The following is a 23,550-nucleotide window of genomic DNA, read 5'->3' as shown; positions in this document are numbered from 1 at the left end:
ACTGTTCTGACATAGTCTTTATATTCTCAATCACATAAGATACAATGGGCAATTTCGACAGAAAATGAAAAAGATTTTGCACAAACAAATCTAATGTAGAAAAAATTAGAAGAGAAACAAGTAACTGGGGGAAAACTGCTGCTACATGTTTCTCTGATAAAGGTCTCATTTCCAAGATATATAAGGAGCTGGATCACATTTTTATGACTAAGAGCTATTCTCCAAAAGATAAATAAGGTCAAAGTATATGAAATGGCAGTGTCCAAAAGAAGAAATCTGTGTATCCTCAGCACCTAGGACAATGCCTGGTGTTTAGTAGGCTTTTAAATGTTTCTTGGTTGATTGATGAATGAGTTGCTGTGAATAAAAGAAAACCAAATAACAGAAATATAGCATGCAGATCACAGATGGTAATGGTCCTTCTTTCCACTAACCAGACCATATCTAAAGTACTGTGTTCAGTTCTTAATACCATTTTGTGAGAAACTGATTTCAAATGAAGAGCTGATAAACTAAACATGATAAACTAAACTGATAACTAGAGAAGAGAGGATTAAGGAAGACATGATTGTTGCCTTTACATATTTGAAGGGATATGAAATAAGGAATAGATTTATTCAATTTTGCTTTCAAAGACAGGGTCAGGGTGAGTGTATAAAAATTACAGAAAAGTAATCCAAAGTGAGGAAGCTTTTTTTTTTACAGAGTTGAACATGACTAGAGAGGTTAAATGACCACCTGCCAATATTTTATAGAAGAGATTCCTATGTTGGGTGGGAGTTTAGATTTGAAGACCTTCCAGTGCTAAATTCTGCAAATCAATCAACAAGCATTTGCTGAGCGCCAATTGTGGGTCCTAGCATCATGCTTGGTGCTTGTATATCTAACTTCTTGAGGAGCACCACCAATGTCACCTATGAACTCTAGTAAACATTAAATGAGAGGAAGAGATCAGTTTCAGAAAGAACCTGGCACATAGCTAGTCACTGAAGTAATAGTCCCTGCAACACAATTCCACTGGGCAGGTCATGTGCAAGTACTTAAAATAATTTTAAGAAAATATAGGCCTATGTGGAAATGCATTTTATATGACTACACATGTATGATCAATAGCAAATTTCTTGCCATATCAAAGAGGGGGGAGGAAAGGGAGGAAAAGAGAGAATTTAGAGCTCAAAATTTAAAGAAAGTGCTAAAAAAAATTATATAATTGAGAAAAGTAAAGTAAAAGAGAAAATATAGTTTTAAACTCTTGCAGGCATTATACTGCTAATGTGTAATCCTATGTAAAGCCAAAGGTTTTTTTTTTAATTTTTTTGGTGGCATGAACCCCTTTGGAAGTCTGGTTAAATCTAAGGATTTTTTTCAGAATGTTTTTAAATGTATATGATAAAATACAAAGCATTGTAAAGGAAACCAATTATATTTAAACATATTTGTCAATATTTTTAAAAGTTCACATATCTCAGATTAAGAGCCCTGAATTTAAATACATTAATTATTTAGCATTTTATTTTTTTAAGACAAACTATATTGCTATGCAAAATAGGGATCATTTTCCAGAGAAAGAAATGGGAAATAAGGCAAGTATGGCAAAAAGACAAAAGACCAAATTACTTTTGCCCCTGGTTTTATTCCTACTTTATACACTGTTGGAAGCATAGATCATAGCTATTAGAGGATAAATGCTGTGAGAATTAGGAAGCAAATAGGAGAACTAAGAATGGTTCTTTAATGACTAAGACTAGAAAGGGAGACATGAGCACAGCTCCATGGAGTCCTCTTAGACAGCCAATTATTCTATAATATCCACTCATGACAACAGCTGAAATAACAAACATCTCAGGTTTTCTACAGAATGGAACTCAGCTATTTCAGTCCAGCAGGACACACTCATTCAGTATTTACCAAGAAGAGTATTCCTTTCTGCATGAAAGGGAGAAAAAGCTCAAGAGCATCATTTGATTTGATCTCTTCAATCAGAATGTTACACCTGTCACCTACGGCTCACAGATGAGTCAAGTGTTTCTAACACTACTACTACTATCTTCCTACACTCTTAAAAATTCTCATAAGCAAAAATTTTGATAAATAAGGTGAACTGCTAGTGGAGAGACAATGAAGTAAATGAGAATTGTTAGATATTGATTAGCTATAGATTAAGTAGTGACTACTGCAAGATTTATTTTGTAAGAACTATATGTGTTCCTATAGTAACTACCATAAAATATAGTCACAGTTCTTCCCAGTCTTTATCAGATCTGCCCCCAAATTCCACAACAACTCATAATTCATTATTCTTGTCATACTAGAAGCATTATAACTGTTGATTAGCTTCTCTTGCAAAGAAATAAGCTACTCTATCCTCTTTTCAAGGTAACCTGAAATTGACAAAAGCAAATCAGCAATCCACAGAGGCAGCAGCCAAGAGTGTGATGAAAACAAAATTAGCTGAAGGAAGAATAAAGAATTAACAAGAGGGCCAAGGAAAACAAGCAGTAAAGAAAGTGAAGTAATAAAATGCTACAAAAGATGCAGAGAGTAGATGAAATCAAATGGAAAAGAGTGACTATTTAGGAAGAAAAAATGAAAACATTAGAATTAAGTTGTTATTAATAGAAAGGAGCAAAACTCAAAATTAAATATTAAACCTGGTTAAAGATTAGAAAAGTAAGAGGGAAGATTTAAAACAAACAAAAACTTTTAAACAAAGCAACATAATATAGTAGAAATAAAATTGTGTGGAGTCAGAAAGACCAGGGGTTAAAATTCCTAATCTCCCATTTACTAATTATGGGATATTGGACAAATCACTTGCCCTCTGTAACCCTGAGATCTCTCACCTGTATGTAACATGGGGAAAATAACAATACTAGAGAGCTGACCTAAGAGCTAGGAAAAAATGGAGTTTGACTAATACTTCTAACACTTCCTGTCTATGTTATTCTGTACAAGTCACTTAGCCTATTATGGTACTAGGCAACTCTAACATAATAAATTTCAGGAAAAGTGCTGATCTCAAATAGTAGAGGGGGTTTCCTTACCTGGAAGTTTCCTATACAAATAAAATCACAGGTACAGTCCCTTTTCCCTCTCCCTATCGACCTTATAAGGTTGCAAAAATAAAATGAGATCATGTAAGTGGGAAGTAATTTGTAAGCATAAAATGCTTTATAAATATTGGCTTTTGTTATTAACGTTTAGCATAAGAACTATTTCATATTACTGACAACCACTACAAGTCAAACTTGAACCCAGGCTTTCTAACTACAAAATTCAAGGTTCTTGCCAATAGCTATTTGATAGACTATTTAATATTATTTAATAGACACAATCCTGCTTTAGATAATTTCTTGCTATGACCCTAGGAAGGTGACAACTTTTCTCTGCTTAAGTTTCCACATCTGCAAAATGGAACCTATGTCACAGAGCACAAATGCAATGTAAAGGAAAACACAAATGTGGTAGTATATGTAGAATGCAACATAAATGTTAGCTATTGCTTTACTCTTGTATTGTTGTTTTATTTTTTAACTTTTTATATGTTTGTTCTATCTTCCTGAGGAGTTTTCAAGCTCATTAGGGACCATTATGTCTTTTTTGTGATTTGTATACTTGGAATTTTTAATAAAGTAGCAAACACCGTGCTAGTATACTATCAATCATTGTTGAATGTGTGTGGACTTAGGCGTGATACTGATGTTAAAGTGCATGTCTAAATGTTATGTATTATGAAAGTTATGGTAGATAAATTATAATTCCATAAAAGTGGCAAAGAAACCTCCTTTCCTTAATCTGAGAAATCCAAAGGACCTATTTTATACCTTTTAAGATCCTTTTAAGGACCCTTTTAATACCCATGATATATGAGTATGTATTAGTGGGTTCAACCTCACTGGAAGTCTTCAAGCAATGGCTGTTAACTATTTCTCAGGAATTTTGTAAAATGGATTCTCATAACTACATGGCCTCTGAGGTCCCTTCCATCTCTGAGATTCTGTGATCTAATTATTTTTTTTTTCTTTTTGCAGGAGAAAGGCAGGGCTATTGGGGTTAATTGACTTGCCCAAGGTCACATAGCTAGTAAGTGTTAAGTGTCTGAGGCCAGATTTGAACTCAGGTCCTCTTGACTCCAGGGACGGTGCTCTATTCACTGTACCATTTAGCTGCCTCTGTGATCTAATTCTTTGAGAGATTTTGGAGAAATTAAGTAGGAGGTACTGCAAAACACAAGGATAAAACTCATGTTGAAAAAGGACAAAAAATAATTTTATCTTTCTTGAAGGCTGTCATCTCTTCTAAGCACTAAATCTACCTGCCAAATAGATACAAAAGTCTTCAGGCCTTCTGAGACTTAACAGTGTCATAATGATGATATATCTGATGACAATAATGAACATTGTAGCCTCAAGATGCTATAGGTCACATTATCAATTTTTATTAGAATTTAGGACAGTCCAGTCTGATTTATTTTTGCCTGGGCATAAGTACTCTGGGGTTGCATTAAATAAAAGCATAACTCCTCAGCAGGTTTAAGTTTCTGAGTGATTAATGTCATTCCTTCTAAAGAATCTTTTAATCCTATATGCAAGGTAAGATTCGGGTATTGGTGGCAAGGACTTGTGTAACTAGCCACTTGACCAAATTATTTAAGGTTTGACAGTTTATCTGTTAATCATCTATGTCCACTAATTGTCATCATCTATTTTTCTTTTCACTTTCCTGACTATTTTACTCATTTTTATCACCTCCACTAAGACTGGACTAACAATAGGTAAGCTTACATCACAATAGTTATTGCTATTCTTTACTGTTTATATAAAAAGGTTAGCCATAATTCAGTCTTTGAATTATGTATGGATTTCCATTTCTATCCCTTCCATTATCTCAAATCTTACTATATAAAATAGAAAGATGGGTCTATCACTTCTATATCAATTGAACTGTAGTGCTGACATGATATGTAAAATTTGGAAATTTGTCCTAATTCTACTTTATTGGATCTCTCATACATCTTCAACTCTTCCTTTTACACTAGCTCAGTCCGTTTAACCTATAAACAATTCAGCTGTTTTTTTTTCTGTCCCTAACATCTATGATAGTTTAACTTGTGCAGTACTGCATGTAGGCTCTCCTTTTACCTCTCTGATGACTCCTTTTATGATTCTTTTACTGTTTTTTCATACTCCTTCTATGTCTTAGATATTTTCCACATTCCTCTCCTCCATCCTCTTCTTCTCTTTCAAAACTCTCCTTTGGCAAGATTATCCATTTCCATCACTTTAAACTCTCTCTCCACCCTACCCTTTCCTCAAAGCTCCATTTACAGATAAAGCTTTAAAAAACTTCAAACAGAAACTCACAAAATAAATTGACTTGCTATTGATTACATTGCTACTAAAAGACAAAGGTAAAAATTGAATGCAGATTTTCCAGATTCCAACTGCAATACTCTGTCCTCCATGCAACACGGCTCTTAAACCTGTACTTTTCCTAAAACTTCTCTATTTCTAGAGAGAGGCAGAAGAACTTTTTGGAAGCAGCACCTCGTGGAGGCAGAGAGAGAGACGGAGAGAATTGCTGGGGGCCACTTTGAATTGCCCTGGACTTTTGAGACCTGCCCCCTGAGCTACCAAGGACTGAGGAGACATGGCTGCTTTGCTGGTACTTTGTCTGTCTGTTTTGATGTTATTTTGCCAGATCTGTCCACTGGTGAAAGACAGTCCTTTTGTTGAAGAAGTCCTGGAACCTTTCTGTTGGTTCAGAGCTCCTGAGACTGTCCTGCAGACAGAGAGTGAATACTGTCCACTGGTGAAAGACAGTGCTGTTGTTGCAGGGGTCTGGAGACTGTCCTGCAGACAGAGTGACTACTGTCCACTGGTGAAGGACAGTGCTGTTGTTGCAGGGGTCTGGGAACCTTTCTGTTGGTTCAGAAGCCCTGAAGAAGGATTTTCTTGTTGTATGTTTACAGAAATCCTGGGAGAGGGTTTTGCTAATGTTTTCAGGGGTTCTAGGACTGTCCTACAGACAGAGGATGAATTAAGGAAGGGACTGGCAATGTATCTTGTGGCCTTGCTAAGCCTTGTCTCCCCAGGAACTAAGATTGCTGAGAACTTGCCTGTGTCAAGATGAAGAAAAGACCTCCATTTGGGTATTAAGTGCTGTGCTTAAACTTGATGTAACTCTGGGGTAGATTCAATTGTGATCCAGGGGTGGGGAACTTTTGACCTTTTTGTGTTCTATGGTTAAACAAATGAATGTACTACTTATGTTTGGAAACTAATCTCCATTTGAGAAGAGGGGCTTTGTGGTGGACTAAATGAAGGTACAGCCTAGGGGTGGGGTAGTATTTAGAACAGGGACTTTGTAATTGATTGAATGATTGGAAGGTCCTGGGGTGGGGTAGTACTTGGAGATTATTTAATCACACTTAGTAAATGCTGTATTTTGAATGAAAAAAAAAACTTCTCTATTTCTGACAATGGCATCACCACTCTTCCAGAATTCTAGGCTCATAACTTCAGAAGTGTCTTTATTTTTGCCTTCTTATTTGGCCCACCTATCCCAATAGTCACTGGGTCTTGTTACTTACACCTTTACAATACAACTCTTGTCTCCTCTTTATTCCTGTTTCAATGAACTTGGTTCAAATTTTCATCTATACTTGCTTAACCATTTAAAATAATCTCTTTACAGAATAACATCTCTAGTTCATCCTTCATACCACTGCCTGTGAAATCTTAACATTTCACAACACTTCCTCTACTCAAAGGTCTTCAATAGTTTCATACTGAAGATCACCTGGCAGGATAAGGTACCAGACTCTGAGGTCCTTACTCGAACTAAACTGCCAAGCATTCAAACTCTGCTTCAGAGAGTGCAACTCTGATTACATTCATTGAATGATTGTAAAATATACAACTGTTAAAAAGACTTTTATAGAGAACTCAGACAGGGCAAGCATTCACCTGGTGGTCAGAAGAAGCAATACAAGGACACTCTCAAGATCTTAAAGGCCTCATTTCTAAAATATATAGAGAATTGAGTCAAGTTTATAAGAATACAAGTCATTCCCCAATTGATAAATGGTCAAAGGATATGAACAAGCAGTTTTCAGATGAAATTAAAGCTATCTATAGTCATATCGAAAAAAATGCTCTAAATCACTATTGATTAGAGAAATGCAAATCAAAACAACTCTGAGGTACCACATCTCACTTGTCAGATTGGGTAAAATGACAAAACAGGAAAATGATAAATACTGTGGAAAAATTGGAACACTAATGCATTGTTGGTGGAGTTTTGAACTGATCCAATCATTCTGGAGAGCAATCTGGAACTATGTCCAAAAGGCTATAAATAATTGCATACTCTTTGACCCAGCAATAGCACTTCTAGGGTTGTATCCCAAAAAAATCATAGAAGTAGGAAAAGAACCCATATGTACAAAAAATATTTATAGCAGCTCTATTTGTGGTGGTAAAGAATTGGAAATCAATGGGATGCCCATCCATTGGGGAATGGCTCAACAAGTTGTGGTATATAATTGCAATGGAATACTATTGTGCTATAAGAAATGAGGAGCAGATGGACTTCATTAAAACTTGGAGAGACTTATAGAAACTGATGCTGAGTGAGGAAAGCAGAACCAGGAAAACTTTGTACACAATTACAGACACGTTGTAGGTGTGACGACTAACTTTGATAGACTGGGCTCCTCTCAGCAAAACAAGGTTAGAAGACAACTTCAACAGACTTGTAATGGAAAAAGGATATCCACATCCAGAGAAAGAACTACAGAGTCTTCAGATTAAAGCAAACTATTTGCTCTCTCTCTCATTTGTGTTTTGTTTTGTCCCTTCTTTCTCATTGTTCACCTCATTGATTATAATCCTTAGTTACAACATGACTAATGTTGAACATGAAGGTATTCGTAGAACCTATTTGAAACTCAAGGGATTGTGGAACTGAATGTTGTAAACTAAAAGGAAATAAATTTAAATTTAAAAAACATAAAGGATAGCAATCATTAAAAAAAGAACTTTGGAATTGATTGTGTGATATAGGAGACACTGGCACAGGACCACTCAGCGTGGCTTGTTTCCTCACATCAGAGAAGATGCTGTGCTCTATGAGCAAAGCAGAATTGAAACAGCTCAAAGGAAACTCAGGATGTACAAATTTAGAGTATCCACTCCAAATGTTCACATGTATTATTTCTGCCCAACCAGTGGTAGAACATTCCAAGCTAGTATTGGCCTGATCAGCCACAGTCAGACACGCTGAAACTTGACTTTAGAATAGTGACATCATTTTAGTCCTCTTAGAGAACAAAGGACAACAGCCAACCAACCAACTAAGCAACCAACCACCAACCGAATTGAAGCATATTTCACTCTGGCCTACAAGGATCTCCGCAATCTGGAATCAGTGTGTCCAGCTCTATTTCATACTACCATTCTTCACATAGCCTACATTTCAGTCGGTCTGAACTGAGACCAAACTATTTTCTCAGTTCTTGGTCACCTCTTATCTCCATATCTATGCTTTCTCTATACCTAGAATGGAATCAACCAACCCACCTCTGTCTGTCTGAATACTTTTGAGTGGAGAAGGGAAACGATCACAGTGAATATTTTAGGAAGATTGTTCAGGCAGAGGTAGGGAAGATAGATTGGAGTGGTCACAGACTAGAGGCAAAGGAAATCCTTCACTCACTCAAGGCCCAACTAGGGTATTAGCTTCTATTTGATTCTCTTTGCCCAGGAAGAGCTCTCTCACTACTAAAATTTCTTACTTTGTTTCAATTTCCCCTTGCACTTAAATTACTCTTTCTTGTGTCATATTTATTTGTGTACTCAACCCTCTCCATAATAGATCATACCCTCTGCTGTTTTTGTGTCCCTACTGCCTAACACATAGTTGTTATTTAATAAATGCTTTTTTTAAGTGAATTGACTGGAGTTCCATTTTCAAGTCAGCTGTCAAACATAAGTACTTTTGAAGAGTTGCAGCAGGGTTGCATCTTACTGGGGCAAATAAAATAAACATAGGACATGCTGACGTTAATTAAATTACTGGAAGGTGATGAGAGAAAAGCCACAGGAGGTGAGGTAAAGTATCCACAGTTGTTTCAGTGTGAGGGTGGGAGAATTGTTTGCTTATAATAAAGGCATTTAATGTGCTTCCATTCATTCAGAATATGGCAGGTGGCCACCATGACAGATTTTTCACTGAAATCCTAAAAATACACATTTCAACTTTGACTCCTATCAAACAATTATTCTAATTTTGGCACTTTCTTTGCCTGAAACTAATAATTTCACAAAAACAATGCCAAAGGCCCTAGAACCTCACAGAACTTGATTATAATGGGCAGCTACATAGCACAGTGGATAGAGTCTGGAGTCAGGACCTGGATTTAAATCTAGTTTTAGACACTTATGAACCATGTGACCCTGCTCATGAGTATGATTCTGGTAGTAGCACGTATAATACACTGGAACTGGAATAGTAGACCTAGCTACTATTTGGGGGAGTGTTTGAAAACCATGTATAGCAAACTCCTGTTGAATGGTAACAGAAATATCTATATCCAATGTGATAGAGTGAAAAGAGAGCTCTTGTCTACAATATTCACATTCTAAATGTGAGGTTTTGTTCTGTATCTGAAAGTTAAATTGTTTAATGATTAATAACTTTCAGATTCTAAAAGACTGGGAATTGAAGACCTTGTTTTGACATTTTAAAAGAGAGGAGGGGGAAGGGAGAGAGAGAAAGAAAAAGAGAGCGAGGTTGAGGGAGAGGGATTAAAGAAGGGAAAGGGGGACAGGAGGAGATGGGGAGGAATAAAAGGAGAACATCCCTGTGCCTTCATTTCTAATCTGTTTTTTTAAAGGTTAGAGGTGGGAATTAGACTAAATGGTCTTTGAAGTTAGGTCTAGCTACAGTTGTGATTCCATCTTTATATCTTTGCACATATCTCATACCTGAAATGCTCTCACTTCTGCCCTTTGCATCTTAGAGTTCCCTGGCTTCCTTCAAGGCTCAGCTCAGGTACCAACTCATGCAGGAGAGACTTTTCCTGGTCCCCTCAGCTGCTCATGCCTTCTGATTCAAGTCCATCTTGTGCCTAATTTGCTTCATATATATATACACATGCATGAATATATGTGTATAGGCGTGTCATATATACACACCTATACATACATACATACATGCATGTGTTTATAGTCACCAGACTTTGCACAGTCCTCCTTCATTTAAATCCAATTCACTTGTATGTCATGGCATCACCTTCCTGAGGTCACGATCCTTTTTGAGAACAGACAAACAGCATTTGCAACTTATATATGTATATATTTACTTCCTCCCTCCCCCCTCCACCCAAAGAATTGTAAAGTCTCAAAGCAGGGGTGGTTTTATTTTTTTTCCTTGAATTCTCAGGGCCCAATACATAGTAGGCACTCAATAAAAGCTTATTGATTGATTGATGATCATGTGATCTCATCTGATTCATTGGTTCAGAAAAGAAGGTATCATATCCTAGAATTCTAGTATATATTTCCTCACTTGAGTTGAAATTTTGTATCAGAGCCTTACTAGCTTAATTGTATGACTGTGGATAAGTTACTTAAACTTCCTCAGTTACTTAAAACTTTTCTTTTATCTATAAAATGGGGACATTAATAGCATTTATCTCACAGGGTTGCTGTGAAGATCAAAAGAGATGATATATGTAACATGTACTGCAAACTTTTAAGGGTTTAAATGTTAACTCATTATTTTTAATCCCCTCCCCTCCACAGGTAAAAGTAATCTTTCCCTCATTTAATTTCTCACTTTAGCTAAAGTCTCTCACTTCCCTTTTTATCAGAGTTTGCTGTGTACAAGTCTTTTCCTGCATTAAATTTAAGTTCCTGGCAAGCAAGATTAGTACTATTTCTATCTTTGTATCTCCAACACTTAACACATGATAAACATGTGATCTGAATTGCTATTGAGAAGAATTGCCACACAGTCTAATTTAAACACCCATAATTCCTGTCTTCAAACTCAAAGCCCAAGTTCTATACATCATTGACATGATAGAAATTGAATATGAAATTAACTGCTTTTAAAGTCAATATATTTTAAAATGCAAAAAAGTCATATTTTATCAGAAACCATAATCACTGTCTAAAGTAATAGATAATCTCTCATGATTGGCTGAATGACCATAATTTTCTGACACGTAATGTAAGGTGTCAATATTTTGGTGATGTATTACTAAAATAAATCATATTTCCCTTGTATTACTACTGAAATTAAAGTCTTAAGTTTTTAACCTCCGTTGTTATGAGTTAAGTATGAAATTTAAACAAAAATGAATCAACCTAACACTATCTAGTGAGTGATACATTACTCTCATTAGCATAGCATTTAGACATTAGAACTACATGCCACATGTCACAGGTGTTGATAAATTTTTAATGCTAGAAACAAGCAGCAGTAGAGTATTGAGGAATGAATTCAGTGCTGCTCTTATTCAATATTCATTTGAATAGATATGGAAATGAATGATTGATTAAGCTCTGAAGTGGCTCAGCTAAGGCTTTGTCTAAGGGGATATTTTTCACCATAGTCTCACCCTCAATAATTCTCCAGATGCAACCATTAAAGGGAAGAGGCTTTTTGCATCATCACAGGAGGAAAGAAAGAGTCAAGAGGAAGCAATGTAGCTTAAAAATATTTGAGATTGACTTGACTTGGTTTATGAAAAACGAAATGAACTTATTTTAAAGTTATATAATGTTAAAAAGAATTCCACAAATGCCTAAAAGCTTGCTTTATTCATATGAGGGTGCTTATGGTATCTGAAACAATGGAGTATTCGTGAAGGGAGTAAGAAAGCCTAGGTACTACTTTGGGCTATTGTGGAGTAACCCTGTGTTAATTGCTTAGCCTCTCTGGGCTCTAATTTCCCCATTTTCAAAATAAGGTAGTTAGACTACATGTCTCTAAGATCCCTTCTAGTTCTAAAATTCCATGAGTAGTTTTCATTTTTTTGAGGTGAGGTCCTCTAATTATCTCATCATATGCTAAACCAGGGATTTTATAATAATATTCTCATCCGAAAATCAATGATGAAGACAATGTATTTAACTAAACACAAATTCTGAGATGAAATATGGTTAATATTAATGAATTTGGAATTACAGTTGCTGTTTTTAGAGAGCATTCAGTAAGGTACACTGTGGTAATTTTTAAAGAGTATTCAGGAGAGTACTATGTGGATTGTGAAATATACATGTAGCTAGAAAAAAACAATTTTTGCATAAATTTATTGTTTTAGAATACATCTAGCAATGCCTAATATTTTAAGCACTTAGGTAATGCACTCATCATGTGTTATCAAAATAAATGCTATTATTTGATATCAATAAATGTTAGGTAGGGAGACCTACAGAAGGAAAAGATAGTCTGGTAAAGGGCTAAGTGCAAATCCTGGCTGTTATTTATAAACTGCATGACTTAAGCCAAATTATTTCACCTCTTTCTACCTCTACTTATCTGTAAAGTGAGAAATTTAACTTTATCTTATGAACAACAACAATGGTAAAAAAATAATTCTATAGAAAGAATCACAGAATCTCTGATGTAGAAGGAATTGCAGAGGCCATCTAATCCAATCCACACACAAACAAGTATCCCTCTACAATTGACTGGGTAGTTTTAGCCTTTGCTGATTGTTAGTAAAATGAAATCTACCATCTCCTAAGGCAGTTAAGAGAAATACAGTTTCCAATAAGGCCAACATAGCAAATACATGGTCATTAATTTACTATAACAAAACAAGATCTGTATTAAAACAAATATAAAATTAAACAGACCTAAAGAAAATATTAAAAGCTAGAGAAATGATGACATGCTTTGATATACCCAGATGATATAGTTAATACTACCCAAGTTGTTACATCATCAAATTACAAAAAGTTATCAAAATTAATAGGAAAGAATAATATAATTCATGTCAACCAAGAGTATGAAGGAAAATTTAGAGGGAAAAAATGTCTGTATGGAAGAAGGGTATTAGGGGAATAATATACTGCCAGATCTCAAGTTATACTTAAAAGTTGTCACTTTAAAAACTACTTCAAAATGGGTAAAAAAAAAATTTAAAAACATGGAGGATCAATGAAATATCATAGATAATCCAGAAATAGAAACAAAGGCATATAACAGGAAAAAAGCTTGATAAATCCAAAATCATAAAATACTAGAGAAAGGAATCATTACTCATTAAAAGCTGCTGGGAACTGTATCATAGTATAGTATAGTGAAAAATGAGATAAGATCTACTTTTCACACCCTATTCTACAATAAATTCCAAGATCAATACTTCAAATAATAAAAAAAATGAAAACAGAAGAAAAATATATATTTTAGAATTATGGAGAGAAGGAAAACTTTTATTGATTAAACAACAAAAATTGTTGGTTCCCAAAATGCATTATTTAATCATGCAAATTTGATGTGCTTTTGCACATCAAAAGGCAACATATGTAGATTTTTTTAAAAATAAAGATTGTGCAGCACGTGCTCACTAAGGAGACAGATCTCAAGAGCTTGGTTCCTATATGTCACATCAGAGGACAAGGACAAGGACAACCCCTTGATGGGTTGAAGAAGGTATCTTTCTAATGGTATTACAACCATGAGCCCCCACCAGTATTTTCCCAACTATGATTATGGGTTGATCATCAATTAATCATCTAGACTTAGCTTTTGGAAAATGATATTTACTGAGATGGTACAGCAAGAAAAAACTGGTACAAATCACCCATCCCAAACTCTATGATTCAATCTCTCACAGGTACCATGTTTCCCCGATAATAAGACACTGTCTTATTAATTTTTTTGGACAGAAAAACACCAGAGGGCTTATTTTCAGGGGAGGGCTTATTTTAATGAACATTGACAGCAATTTTAATAAACAGGTAAATGTGAACAAAGAAATGTACCTTTATTCAATAAGCAAATCACTGGGGAAGAACAGGATGACGCGCTCACTGCTGCAGCTCTGATTGGATGCAGCTCGGAGCATGGCGTGCATTTCACGGGGGGGGGGGGGACGGTGCATACAGAGAGTACCGTAATGTAGCATGTAGCGCAGGGGATCACCTTCACTACAGTAGCAATTTCAACAGGGCTTATTTTCGGGAGAGGGCTTATTTTAGAGGAATCTTACACAGTAAGGGGAGGGCTTATTTTCGGGATAGGTCTTATTATCGGGGAAACACTGTAGATAAGAAGTCCAGGAGACAGAGCTTAAGCTAAAAGAGCATATATAGCAATCGGTTAAATTATAGTTCCTCATTGTTATAGGCTTTTTTATCTCTTCATGGAATGCTGAAGAACTCTTAGACATGCTTTTGCTTCTTTTCTGGGCTCCTTGTGGAGCATTCTAATTTTCTATATGACATCTAGTTTGTTCCTGAATACCAATGCAGACACTGCCACCAGTTGCTGTTGTCCCAAGATACAATATTAAGGAGGCCATGAAAAGATGGAAAATCAAGAATCCTCCAGACCTTTCAAAGCTCACAAGGTCCTTCTCTAGTCAAGGCAAGGATGGAAGCTGAGATCAAAGCCAAATGCCTCTTCTCTCCCTTTACCCTCATCACCAAGATATTTCTTCTCAGAAAGAGCTTTTTCTCCTTTCCAACACCAGACATTTGTTCAACTCTGAATCTCTTTCCCATCCAAATTAGCTTGATAATTAATAGATGACCCCCCCCCAAGGAATGACCAAGTTTCATCAGCCAATTCAACACATTTCCTGTGCAACATGATCAAGGATGATTTTAACTTAGTCTAAAGTTTCTGAATAATTGATAAAACTATGTTCTTATCTCATGAAAGTATTACTTGAATTAAATCAGATGAGGTAATTTTATTGATTGACTAAATAAAGCACCAGCTTTAAAATTGGGAAAACATCTTTCCCTTCAATTTTTGATAAAAATCCAACATCTAAAATATATTAGGAAATGGAACAAATTTATAACAGCATACTTCATTCCTCCATGGATGTGGATTAGTTTTTGAAAGAAGAAACACAAATTATCAGTTAAAATAGGAAAAACTGAATTTTCTTATAACTACATAATGAATTTCACCCATTAAATTGGCAAAGATACTTTAAAATTCTAAGCTTAAAATAATTAAAAATTACAACTCCTTTCTGTCATTCTTAGGTTTCTTCACTAGCTTCATCATTTATGACATTTGCTCAGAATGAGACTGTCAAGTAAATCTAAAGATTTTTTTAAAAAAAGTTTAAAAAAACTATATAGGAAGAAAAGAGGAGGATCAAAGACAGAACCGTACTACTGATCAAGTAAGAAAGGATGGAGATAGTTGACAAGAAAGAGAAGACAGAGCTACTCATTTTAATTTCACTTCTGTTTTCTCTGTTAAAGTGACTCATGTTTGGACTAGAAAAGACAAAGCAAAAATTGATTATAGGGAATTTATATACAAAATAAGTTAGAAAAGAGTAATACATAACTTATATACTTTCATTAGTTCAATTCACTAGACCAAGATAAAATAAATTTTTGAGTCAACAACCTGTCAGCTATGATTATTGAGTCATTTGGCAGTATTTGAATGAACTTGAAGAACAAAAAATGTGCTACATAATTCAAGAATGTTGTACTACTTTTAAAAAATGGAGATGGAAAGGAGTCTGCAAGCTCAAGATACTGTTTTCAATTCTTAGCAAAATCAAATGTATTATTAAAGGGAGGATTTAATAAACATTTAGAAAAGGAATCAGTATCATAAAGATATTGTATTACTTCAGCAAGAACAGGTCATGCCAAACTAATTTTATTTCCTTTTCTAACAATTATTATACCACAAAAGCAAGGGAATATTGTAGATACCCAGATTGTAGCATACCCAGATTTAGACTTTTAAAAAGCCTATCATACTAAACTTGTGAACACTGTGGAGGAATGTGGTCTACACAACAGCACAATTAGGTAGATTCAGAACTAATTGAATGACCAGATCTGTTATTAGTTTATTGACAACTTGGTCGCCTCCTTCCAAAATCTATGTTTACTCTGTACAATTAAACCTATTTATAAACTATTTAGAAAAAGAAGCAGAAAGCATGCTTATGGAATTGGCAGATAACACAAAACTTATTGTTTTATTATTATATAATATTAAGGATAGCTTAACAAAATGGATGACAGAATCAGTATTCAAAAAGATGCTGATCATTTAGAAGCTTGGGTCAAATAAAATTGCTGAAATATGCTGAAATTCAATAGTTATAATTGAGAAGTCATACACATATTGATTAATTGTTCTCAAAGAATCAAGTACATAAACACAAGATGAAGAGGGCATAACTGAAGAATAGGTCAAATGAAAAAGAATTGGAGGTCTTAATGGTTTCAAGCTCGATATGAGTAAGCAGTGTTATGTAGAAATCACTAAAATTAATATGATCTTAAACTACATTAAGAGAGATGTCACACCCATGAATGAGGAGGTGATCAGTCCACTAAACTAGACCCTGGCCAAGTCACATCTGGAGCGTGTTGCTCACATGTGGATGTTAAATTTTAAGAAGGAAACTGATAACCTGGAGAAACTACAGAGCAGGGGGGAAAAGATAGTGAAGTGAAGAGTTTAAGCCATATGAAGATCAGATGAAAGAACTGGGATTTTTAGCCTAAGAAAAAGAAGACAGAGTAAGTGTCCTTTAATCTTTTTTTGTGCCTTGACAGTCTGCTGAAACTGTTGTATCACATCTCAGAATAATGTTTCTAAATGTAAAAAATAGGATTACAAAGGAAAAAGTTGTGCTGAAATGCAGTTATCAAAACCTTTTTCAGAAAACAGTCTCACATTAAAAATTGTTGGGAAAACTGGAAAGCACTATGGTGGAAACTGGGTATAAACCAATATTTTACACCATTTACTAAAATAAGGTCAAAATGGATACATGACCTAAATACAAAGAGAAATATTACAAGAAAATTAGAAGAACATAGAACATATTACTTATCAGATTTATGGGAAGGCTAACAATTTATTTAAAAAAAATCCAAGTGATAGAAAGCAAAGTTAGGTATAAAATGGATAATTTCAATTATGTTAACTTAAAAAGGTTTTGTACAAGTAAAACAAATGTATCCAAGGCCAGAAGAAAAGCAGAAAATCAGTTTCTTTCAAACCTAAAAATCTATGATCCTTTGAAACACCATTTTAAAAATCAGAATTTTAACAAGATTTGAAGCAATTACTTAAAAAGGTCCTTTCCCCAATTGATAAATGGTCAAAGGGTATGAACAGGCAGTTTTCAGAGGAAGAAATTAAAGATATCTATAAGCATATGAAAAATGCTCTAAATTACTATTGATCAGAGAAATGAAAATCAAAACAAATTTGAGGTACCACATCTCACTTGTCAGATTGGCTAAAATGACAAAACAGGAAAATGATAAATGCTAGAGAGGATGTGGAAAAATTGGAACACTAATGCATTGTTGGTGGAGTTGTGAACTGATCCAACCATTCTGGAGAGCAAGTGTGCATACCCTTTGATCCAGCAATATCACTTCTAGGGCTGTATCCCAAAAAGATCATATAAGTAGGAGGAGCACCCATATGTACAAAAATGTTTATAGTAGCTCTTTCTGTGGTAGGAAAGAATTAGAAATCAATCCCATCAATTGGGGAATGGCTAAACAAGTTATGGTACATGAATGTAAGGGAATACTATTGTGCTATAAGAAAGGAGGAGCAGATGGACTTCATAATAACTTGGAGAAACTTATATATAAATTGATGTTGAGTGAGGAGAGCAGAACCAGGAGAACATTGTATACAATTACAGACACATCATGTCTGTAATGATAGACTGGGCTCCTCTCAGTAATGCAAGGTTAGAATATCCATATCCAGAGAAAAGAACTACAGAGTTTGAATGTAGATTGAAGCAAACTACTTGCTCTCTGTGTTTTGTGTTTTGTTTTATTTTGTCCCTTCTTTCTCTTTGTTCACTCCACTGGTTGTAACTCTTCTTTACAACTTGATTAATGTTTAATGTGAAGGTATTTGTTGAACCTATATGGGATTGCCTGCTGCTATGGGAGGGGAGGGGGGCAGAGAGGGAGAAGGAGAAAATTTAGAACTCAAGGGATAGTGGAATTGAATGTTGTAAGCTAAAAGTAAATAAATAAATGTTTTAAATTTATTTAAAATATTTTAAAAATCGGTCCTACGTTGGTGCTGATATTTGCTTTTCATTTTCATATTAATATTAAAAGATTAATAATTCTAGTTATTAACTTTTAATTATTTAAATCTCTTAATATTAAAAAATCCTACAGTTCTAATGTTTTTCCTAAGGTATACAAACTATAAATTTGACCCCGATGTATACTGTCTTCATATAATGACTGACAAATAGCTATTATCAAAAAAGAACTCTTCTCATCCACCAGAATTATATTCCTGAAGTTCTGCCAACCTAAATCCAATTCACTTGCAAGTCAAAATATCAGCCTCCTAACATCATTAGTACTTTTCAAGAACAACAATATTCCTGAACTGAAAGGTTATCAGGGGTAGAGCACCTGTGGTCTGGAGGCCATATGTGGTCTTCTAGGTCCTTGAATTTGGCCTTTTTGATTGAGTCCAAGTTTTACAGAATAAATTATTTTATTAAAGGTATTTGTTCTGTGAAGTTTGGATTCAGTTAAAGGACCCCACTAGGACTTAGAGGGCCACAATGTGGCCTTGAGGCCACAGGTTCCCCACCCCTAGCTACATCATTCAATAGTGAAACCCCATAAAGTGTTGCCTCTGTCTTTCCTTCATAGTTCTCATAACCTAGAAGAAACCTAAATCAGCTCAAAAATTTAAAAAGAGATTCTGTACCACATTGACAAAGATAACAATTCAGGATATAGGGTGGTGGTAATAAGGTGATGAAAGTGTCCAATTTCATGCTGTTTTTTGTTTGTTTGTTTGTTTTAATCTATTCTACTGATCTTTGGGTGGATAATTATGTACTTTGCTTATTGGGGCAAATTGGGGCAAGGTTGTGCCATAGCTTTCCTTGACTCCAAAGAACAAAACTGGTACACAGTGAAACTGAATTTTTTTTTAACTTGGATTTTTTGTCAAGAGAAATAGCTAGTGTGTATGTGTGTGTATGTTTAATAAAAACAACTGCAGATTGAAATGTCAGTAGGTCTGCTTTTCTTCCATACTGCCTTTTACGTAAGTGCGTATTTGACAGAATTGTGGGTTTCACCTTTAATTTGTTGAGTATCTTTAATTGTTACTTAGTGCTGATGTTTCATATCTGTAGCTTTCAATGAGACTATCATCATCACATGGTGAGTTCCTTGGGCTCTTTCTTGGACAATGACTGACAATGATGCTTCCATGGGAAACCAATCAGGTAGAAAACCAGGGCTGCAATGTTGCTTTCTACACTCATTTGGATTCCATAAAAGCAAGAGATTCCTCCATTTGACCTTTATTCAGGATCACTAAAGAAATATGGGCTTTTATAGTAATATATTTTAATGTTTTTATATAGTTTTTATATAGTTATATAATAAGAATTGAGTTGATTTTGGCTTCAATCAAAAAAGTTTGGCTTCAGATCAAAAGATGGGATAGCTCCATGCATACAATTTCCTGGAACAATTTTATTTTACAATTCACATATTAGAGCATTTAAGAATAATAGCTGGTTTTAAACACTACTAAAACAATGACTCAAAGTAAAGTAATAATATGAAGGACAAAGGAGAAAGTTGGATCACTTTAAAATTGCATACAAAGTTTTTTTTTTGTATAAAGATCTGAAAATCAAATTTCTGTTATCTTTGTTTGAAAAAGCTATATAGTAAGCACTTCAAGTTTCTCTTTCTTAGAGTTACTGAATAATATGTGATTAGCATACCTATTACACATTGAATTTCTAAGGAAAGATAAAGTATTAATTTCATTATAATTAGTTTATTATCTTTATCCTAGGACAGTGTCTAGATTAGAATATTGGGGGGTATTTAATAATATGCTTATTGACTTGATTTGACTTTATCTTAATAAATTGATTAGAAACACCAAAAAATTTCCAACTAATACATAATGCTGGAGGAAAAGGAAAAATGATATTTCATATAATTAGAAAATCACATTTAGTTTCCCAAGGCAGTGCCTTTTTGAAGTATAAGAATTACAATAGGAATCATGCATCTGTCTACAAACTGTCTTGAGTTATGATAAGGTTGTCTTTAATCTTTGATGCCTCATTTCCTTCTGATCACCTCCATAAACACTTTTCACCTCCCAGTAAAGCTAAGTATTAGAATATGAGACAAACAATATTCACTGTCATTTACCCTATATCACAATAGATACAGAGAACCTGGAGGGAGATCTGTAAACTAAAGATCCCTTATTTTGTTTGTCTAGGAGTAGGTTATTACCTCTTGAAATCAAATGTGCACATAAAATACAAAAAGAGCTACCTAGAGATGGGTTCAATGATTTGGTGCCTCTTTAAATTACTGAGACTCTGTCGATTCTTTTTATTTATACTGATGCTTTTTTATACAGGCAAAACACATTGATAAATCAGAAACATAAGGAAGCAAAGCTTTTTACTTAAATTCTGTGCTTGGAATTAGGGGAATTCTAGGGCAGAAATATAAGACTCCCTCAGCAAAGTGACCCATTAAAAAAGTAGCTCATTTAAAACAGGCATCATTTAATGGAGTGCTCATAAATTATGCAGCTATCACAATTTCTTACAGATGTTTGCTGCACTTAATAAATCTAAAAGTAATTACCATGGAGCTTACAAAACATAAGTTGCTTACCTTGTAATTATAATACATGTTCGGGCATTACAAGGAAGAGTCACTGGGGAAGCAAATTGCTAATGAATACAAAGAATTTTAAGTATACAAAGTCAGCATTTCATAGTGGAAGTGTATTGAATTTCAGAGTCCAGAGTTCTGGGTTAGAATCTTGGCTCTGATACTTACTTGTTATGGGCAAGCCTCATTTCACCTGTGTAAAATGGGGATAATAATATTTACACTGGCTACTTCATGAGACTATAGTCAGGAAACTGGTAGACTTTAAAGCAGTACATAAATATGATTTTTACTTATCAATAATAAAATCTGCTTATTTAAAGCAGATGAGTTCATTCTTGGATTATATATTCCAATTCCTATTCCTCCCTCAAGATATATGTCAGTCATTGGAGTAGGAAAGTAGGATAAGAGGAGGAAAGCAAAGGAGGCAAAACTCAAATCAGCTCATTTTTCTATGTTTTCTGTTTAATGAGTCTTAGGGAAGAATGAAAAACAATGTCTAAGTATGAAAACTGAACAAACATCTATAAGTTTATTGTATATAGATATATTCTGATTTTAAAAAGATGTATTATCAATGAGTATCACAATGGTCAAGTCACTGACAGTAAACTTTTCGCAATAAATTATCAGCAAATTCACAATGACCATTGTAATTAACTGCTTCTAATGGCAATATGTGTATTGTTATGTGAAACAATAATTGTTAAGAAATATATTGTTATGAATACTGTATCAGTCAACAAGCACTTATTAAGCACCTACTGTATCTCATTCATTTTAATAGGTGCTAGGGATACAAAGAGAAAAATGGAAATAGTCCCTGCCTTCAAGGGGCTTGCATTTTATCAGAGAGAAAATATATACATAGATAAGTAGATGCAAAATAAATACAAGGTTGTCTGGACAGAAAGGCATGAGCATTTGTGGGGATCAGGAGAGGACTCACATCTGAGTTGACATTTGCCTTGATCTTTGAAGGAACTTAAGAAAGTTTCCTCACAGAGGTGAGGAAAAGAGTGCATTCCAAGCATGCAGTACAGCCTGAACAAATCCATAGAGAAAAATGGAATGTTGTATGTAATGTAAGGATTATCAAGAAAACCAATTCAGTTGAATTATAGAATGCTTACTAATATATAAGCTTATGAAGGTAGTTTGGAATTAGGTCATAAAGGGCTTTAAATGTCAAATAGTAGAGTTTATATTTGATCATTGAACCACTAGAGTTCATTGAAAAGGTAAGCAACACTAGACCTATGTGTTAGTAATCATCATCATCATTAACAACAATAAGCATTTATTAAGCACTTACTGTGTGCTTAATGGTGGCAGCTAGGTGGCTCAGTGGATAGAATGATGGGTCTGGAGTCAAAAAAATCTGAGTTTAAATCTGGCCTCAGACATTTACTAGCTGTGCAATCCTGGGCAGGTCACTTAACTTCTGTTTGCCTAAATCCACTGGGGGAAAGAAATGACAAACTACTCCAGTATCTTTGTCAAGGAAATCCCTGGACAGTATTGAAATTCTATGGTCCATGGGGTCAGAAAGAGTTGAACATGATTGAACAACTAAACAACAAAAGTGTGCCAAGAACTGTGCTAAAGTCCCTGGAGATACAAAGAAAGGCAAAGCATGACTCTTACCCTCAAGGAGCTTACAAGTTAATGGAGAAGACAGCGTGCGAACAACTATGCATATAAAAGATGTACACAGTGTAGATAAGAGGTAAGTTGTGCAGAGGATGCTTTGGAAAGGGAATTAATCATAATATTTAGCATATTTTTATACAAGTACAGAAGACCATTCAAAGCAAGACTCAAATGATCTGCTATCATCTTTTAAGACTTGAATTGCTCTAACTTAATTAGAATCATATTTTCATTATTATTGAACAATCAATCAGACAGTTTTATATGAAAAACAGAATACAAATTAAATAGTTTATTTTTAGGATTAAAAAATAACCTATATAACATGCAAATACTTATTATTAAAAAGTTTCTTTTTAAAAAATCCTTACCTTCTCACCAATTTCTCCTTTACTTCCTTCAAAGCCATGCTCTTGCTGTTGTATAGAAATGTAGCACATATAAGAATACTTCCTGAATACTTGAAAAAATTCAATTCAATCTAGCTTGATAGGTATCAGTAGTTTTATGGGCATGGCTGCTTTTTTTCCTGATATAGGCAGGAACCTTTCCAAAACTTAATAGATAGCTTTCATGAATTGCTGGGGCCAGAAAATTAATCACCTGGTGGCCAACTTCAGATGATGAGCTTGTCCTAACTTGGCCAGCCTCATCTTTAGGTGAGACTTAAAATAAATATGTCCTTAGGCCTACATTCCAAAACTTTCCAGCTTTATAGGACATGGTAGAATTTATACTCTCTTGATATAGCCTTAAAAAACTCAAGGTTGTCTGTATACCATTATAAAGCATAGAAGCATGAATGACTTTAGTGGAGGATGGAATATACATACACTCACTCTCCTTTTCTCTGTTCCCTCCTTCTCTCCTATGCTCTTTCTCTGTCTCTCCGATAGATAGATAGATAGACAGACAGACAGACAGACAGACAGATAGATTAGATAGATAGATAGATAGATAGATAGATAGATAGATAGATAGATAG

At 34.6% G+C, this 23,550-nt stretch overlaps 1 protein-coding gene across 1 annotated transcript in view; it reads right to left on the bottom strand.

The window, feature by feature from the left end:
* The window catches only part of COL19A1 (collagen type XIX alpha 1 chain), a 426,484-nt gene that overhangs the window by 290,779 nt on the left and 112,155 nt on the right, over nucleotides 1–23,550 (bottom strand). The window contains exon 12 of the mRNA XM_069070725.1: nucleotides 22,937–22,981. Within this exon, the coding sequence (XP_068926826.1) occupies nucleotides 22,937–22,981 (45 nt within the window). The remainder of the gene's footprint in view (nucleotides 1–22,936; nucleotides 22,982–23,550) is intronic.

This window comes from Petaurus breviceps, unplaced genomic scaffold (genome assembly GCF_028583685.1).
Source record: "Petaurus breviceps papuanus isolate PSGF00001 unplaced genomic scaffold, PetGlider_PUasm1.0 90822, whole genome shotgun sequence".
In the NCBI taxonomy this organism is placed as follows: Eukaryota; Metazoa; Chordata; class Mammalia; order Diprotodontia; family Petauridae; genus Petaurus; species Petaurus breviceps.
The sequence above is the reverse complement of the archived record's forward strand: the minus strand, read 5'-3'. Positions and strand labels throughout refer to the sequence as shown.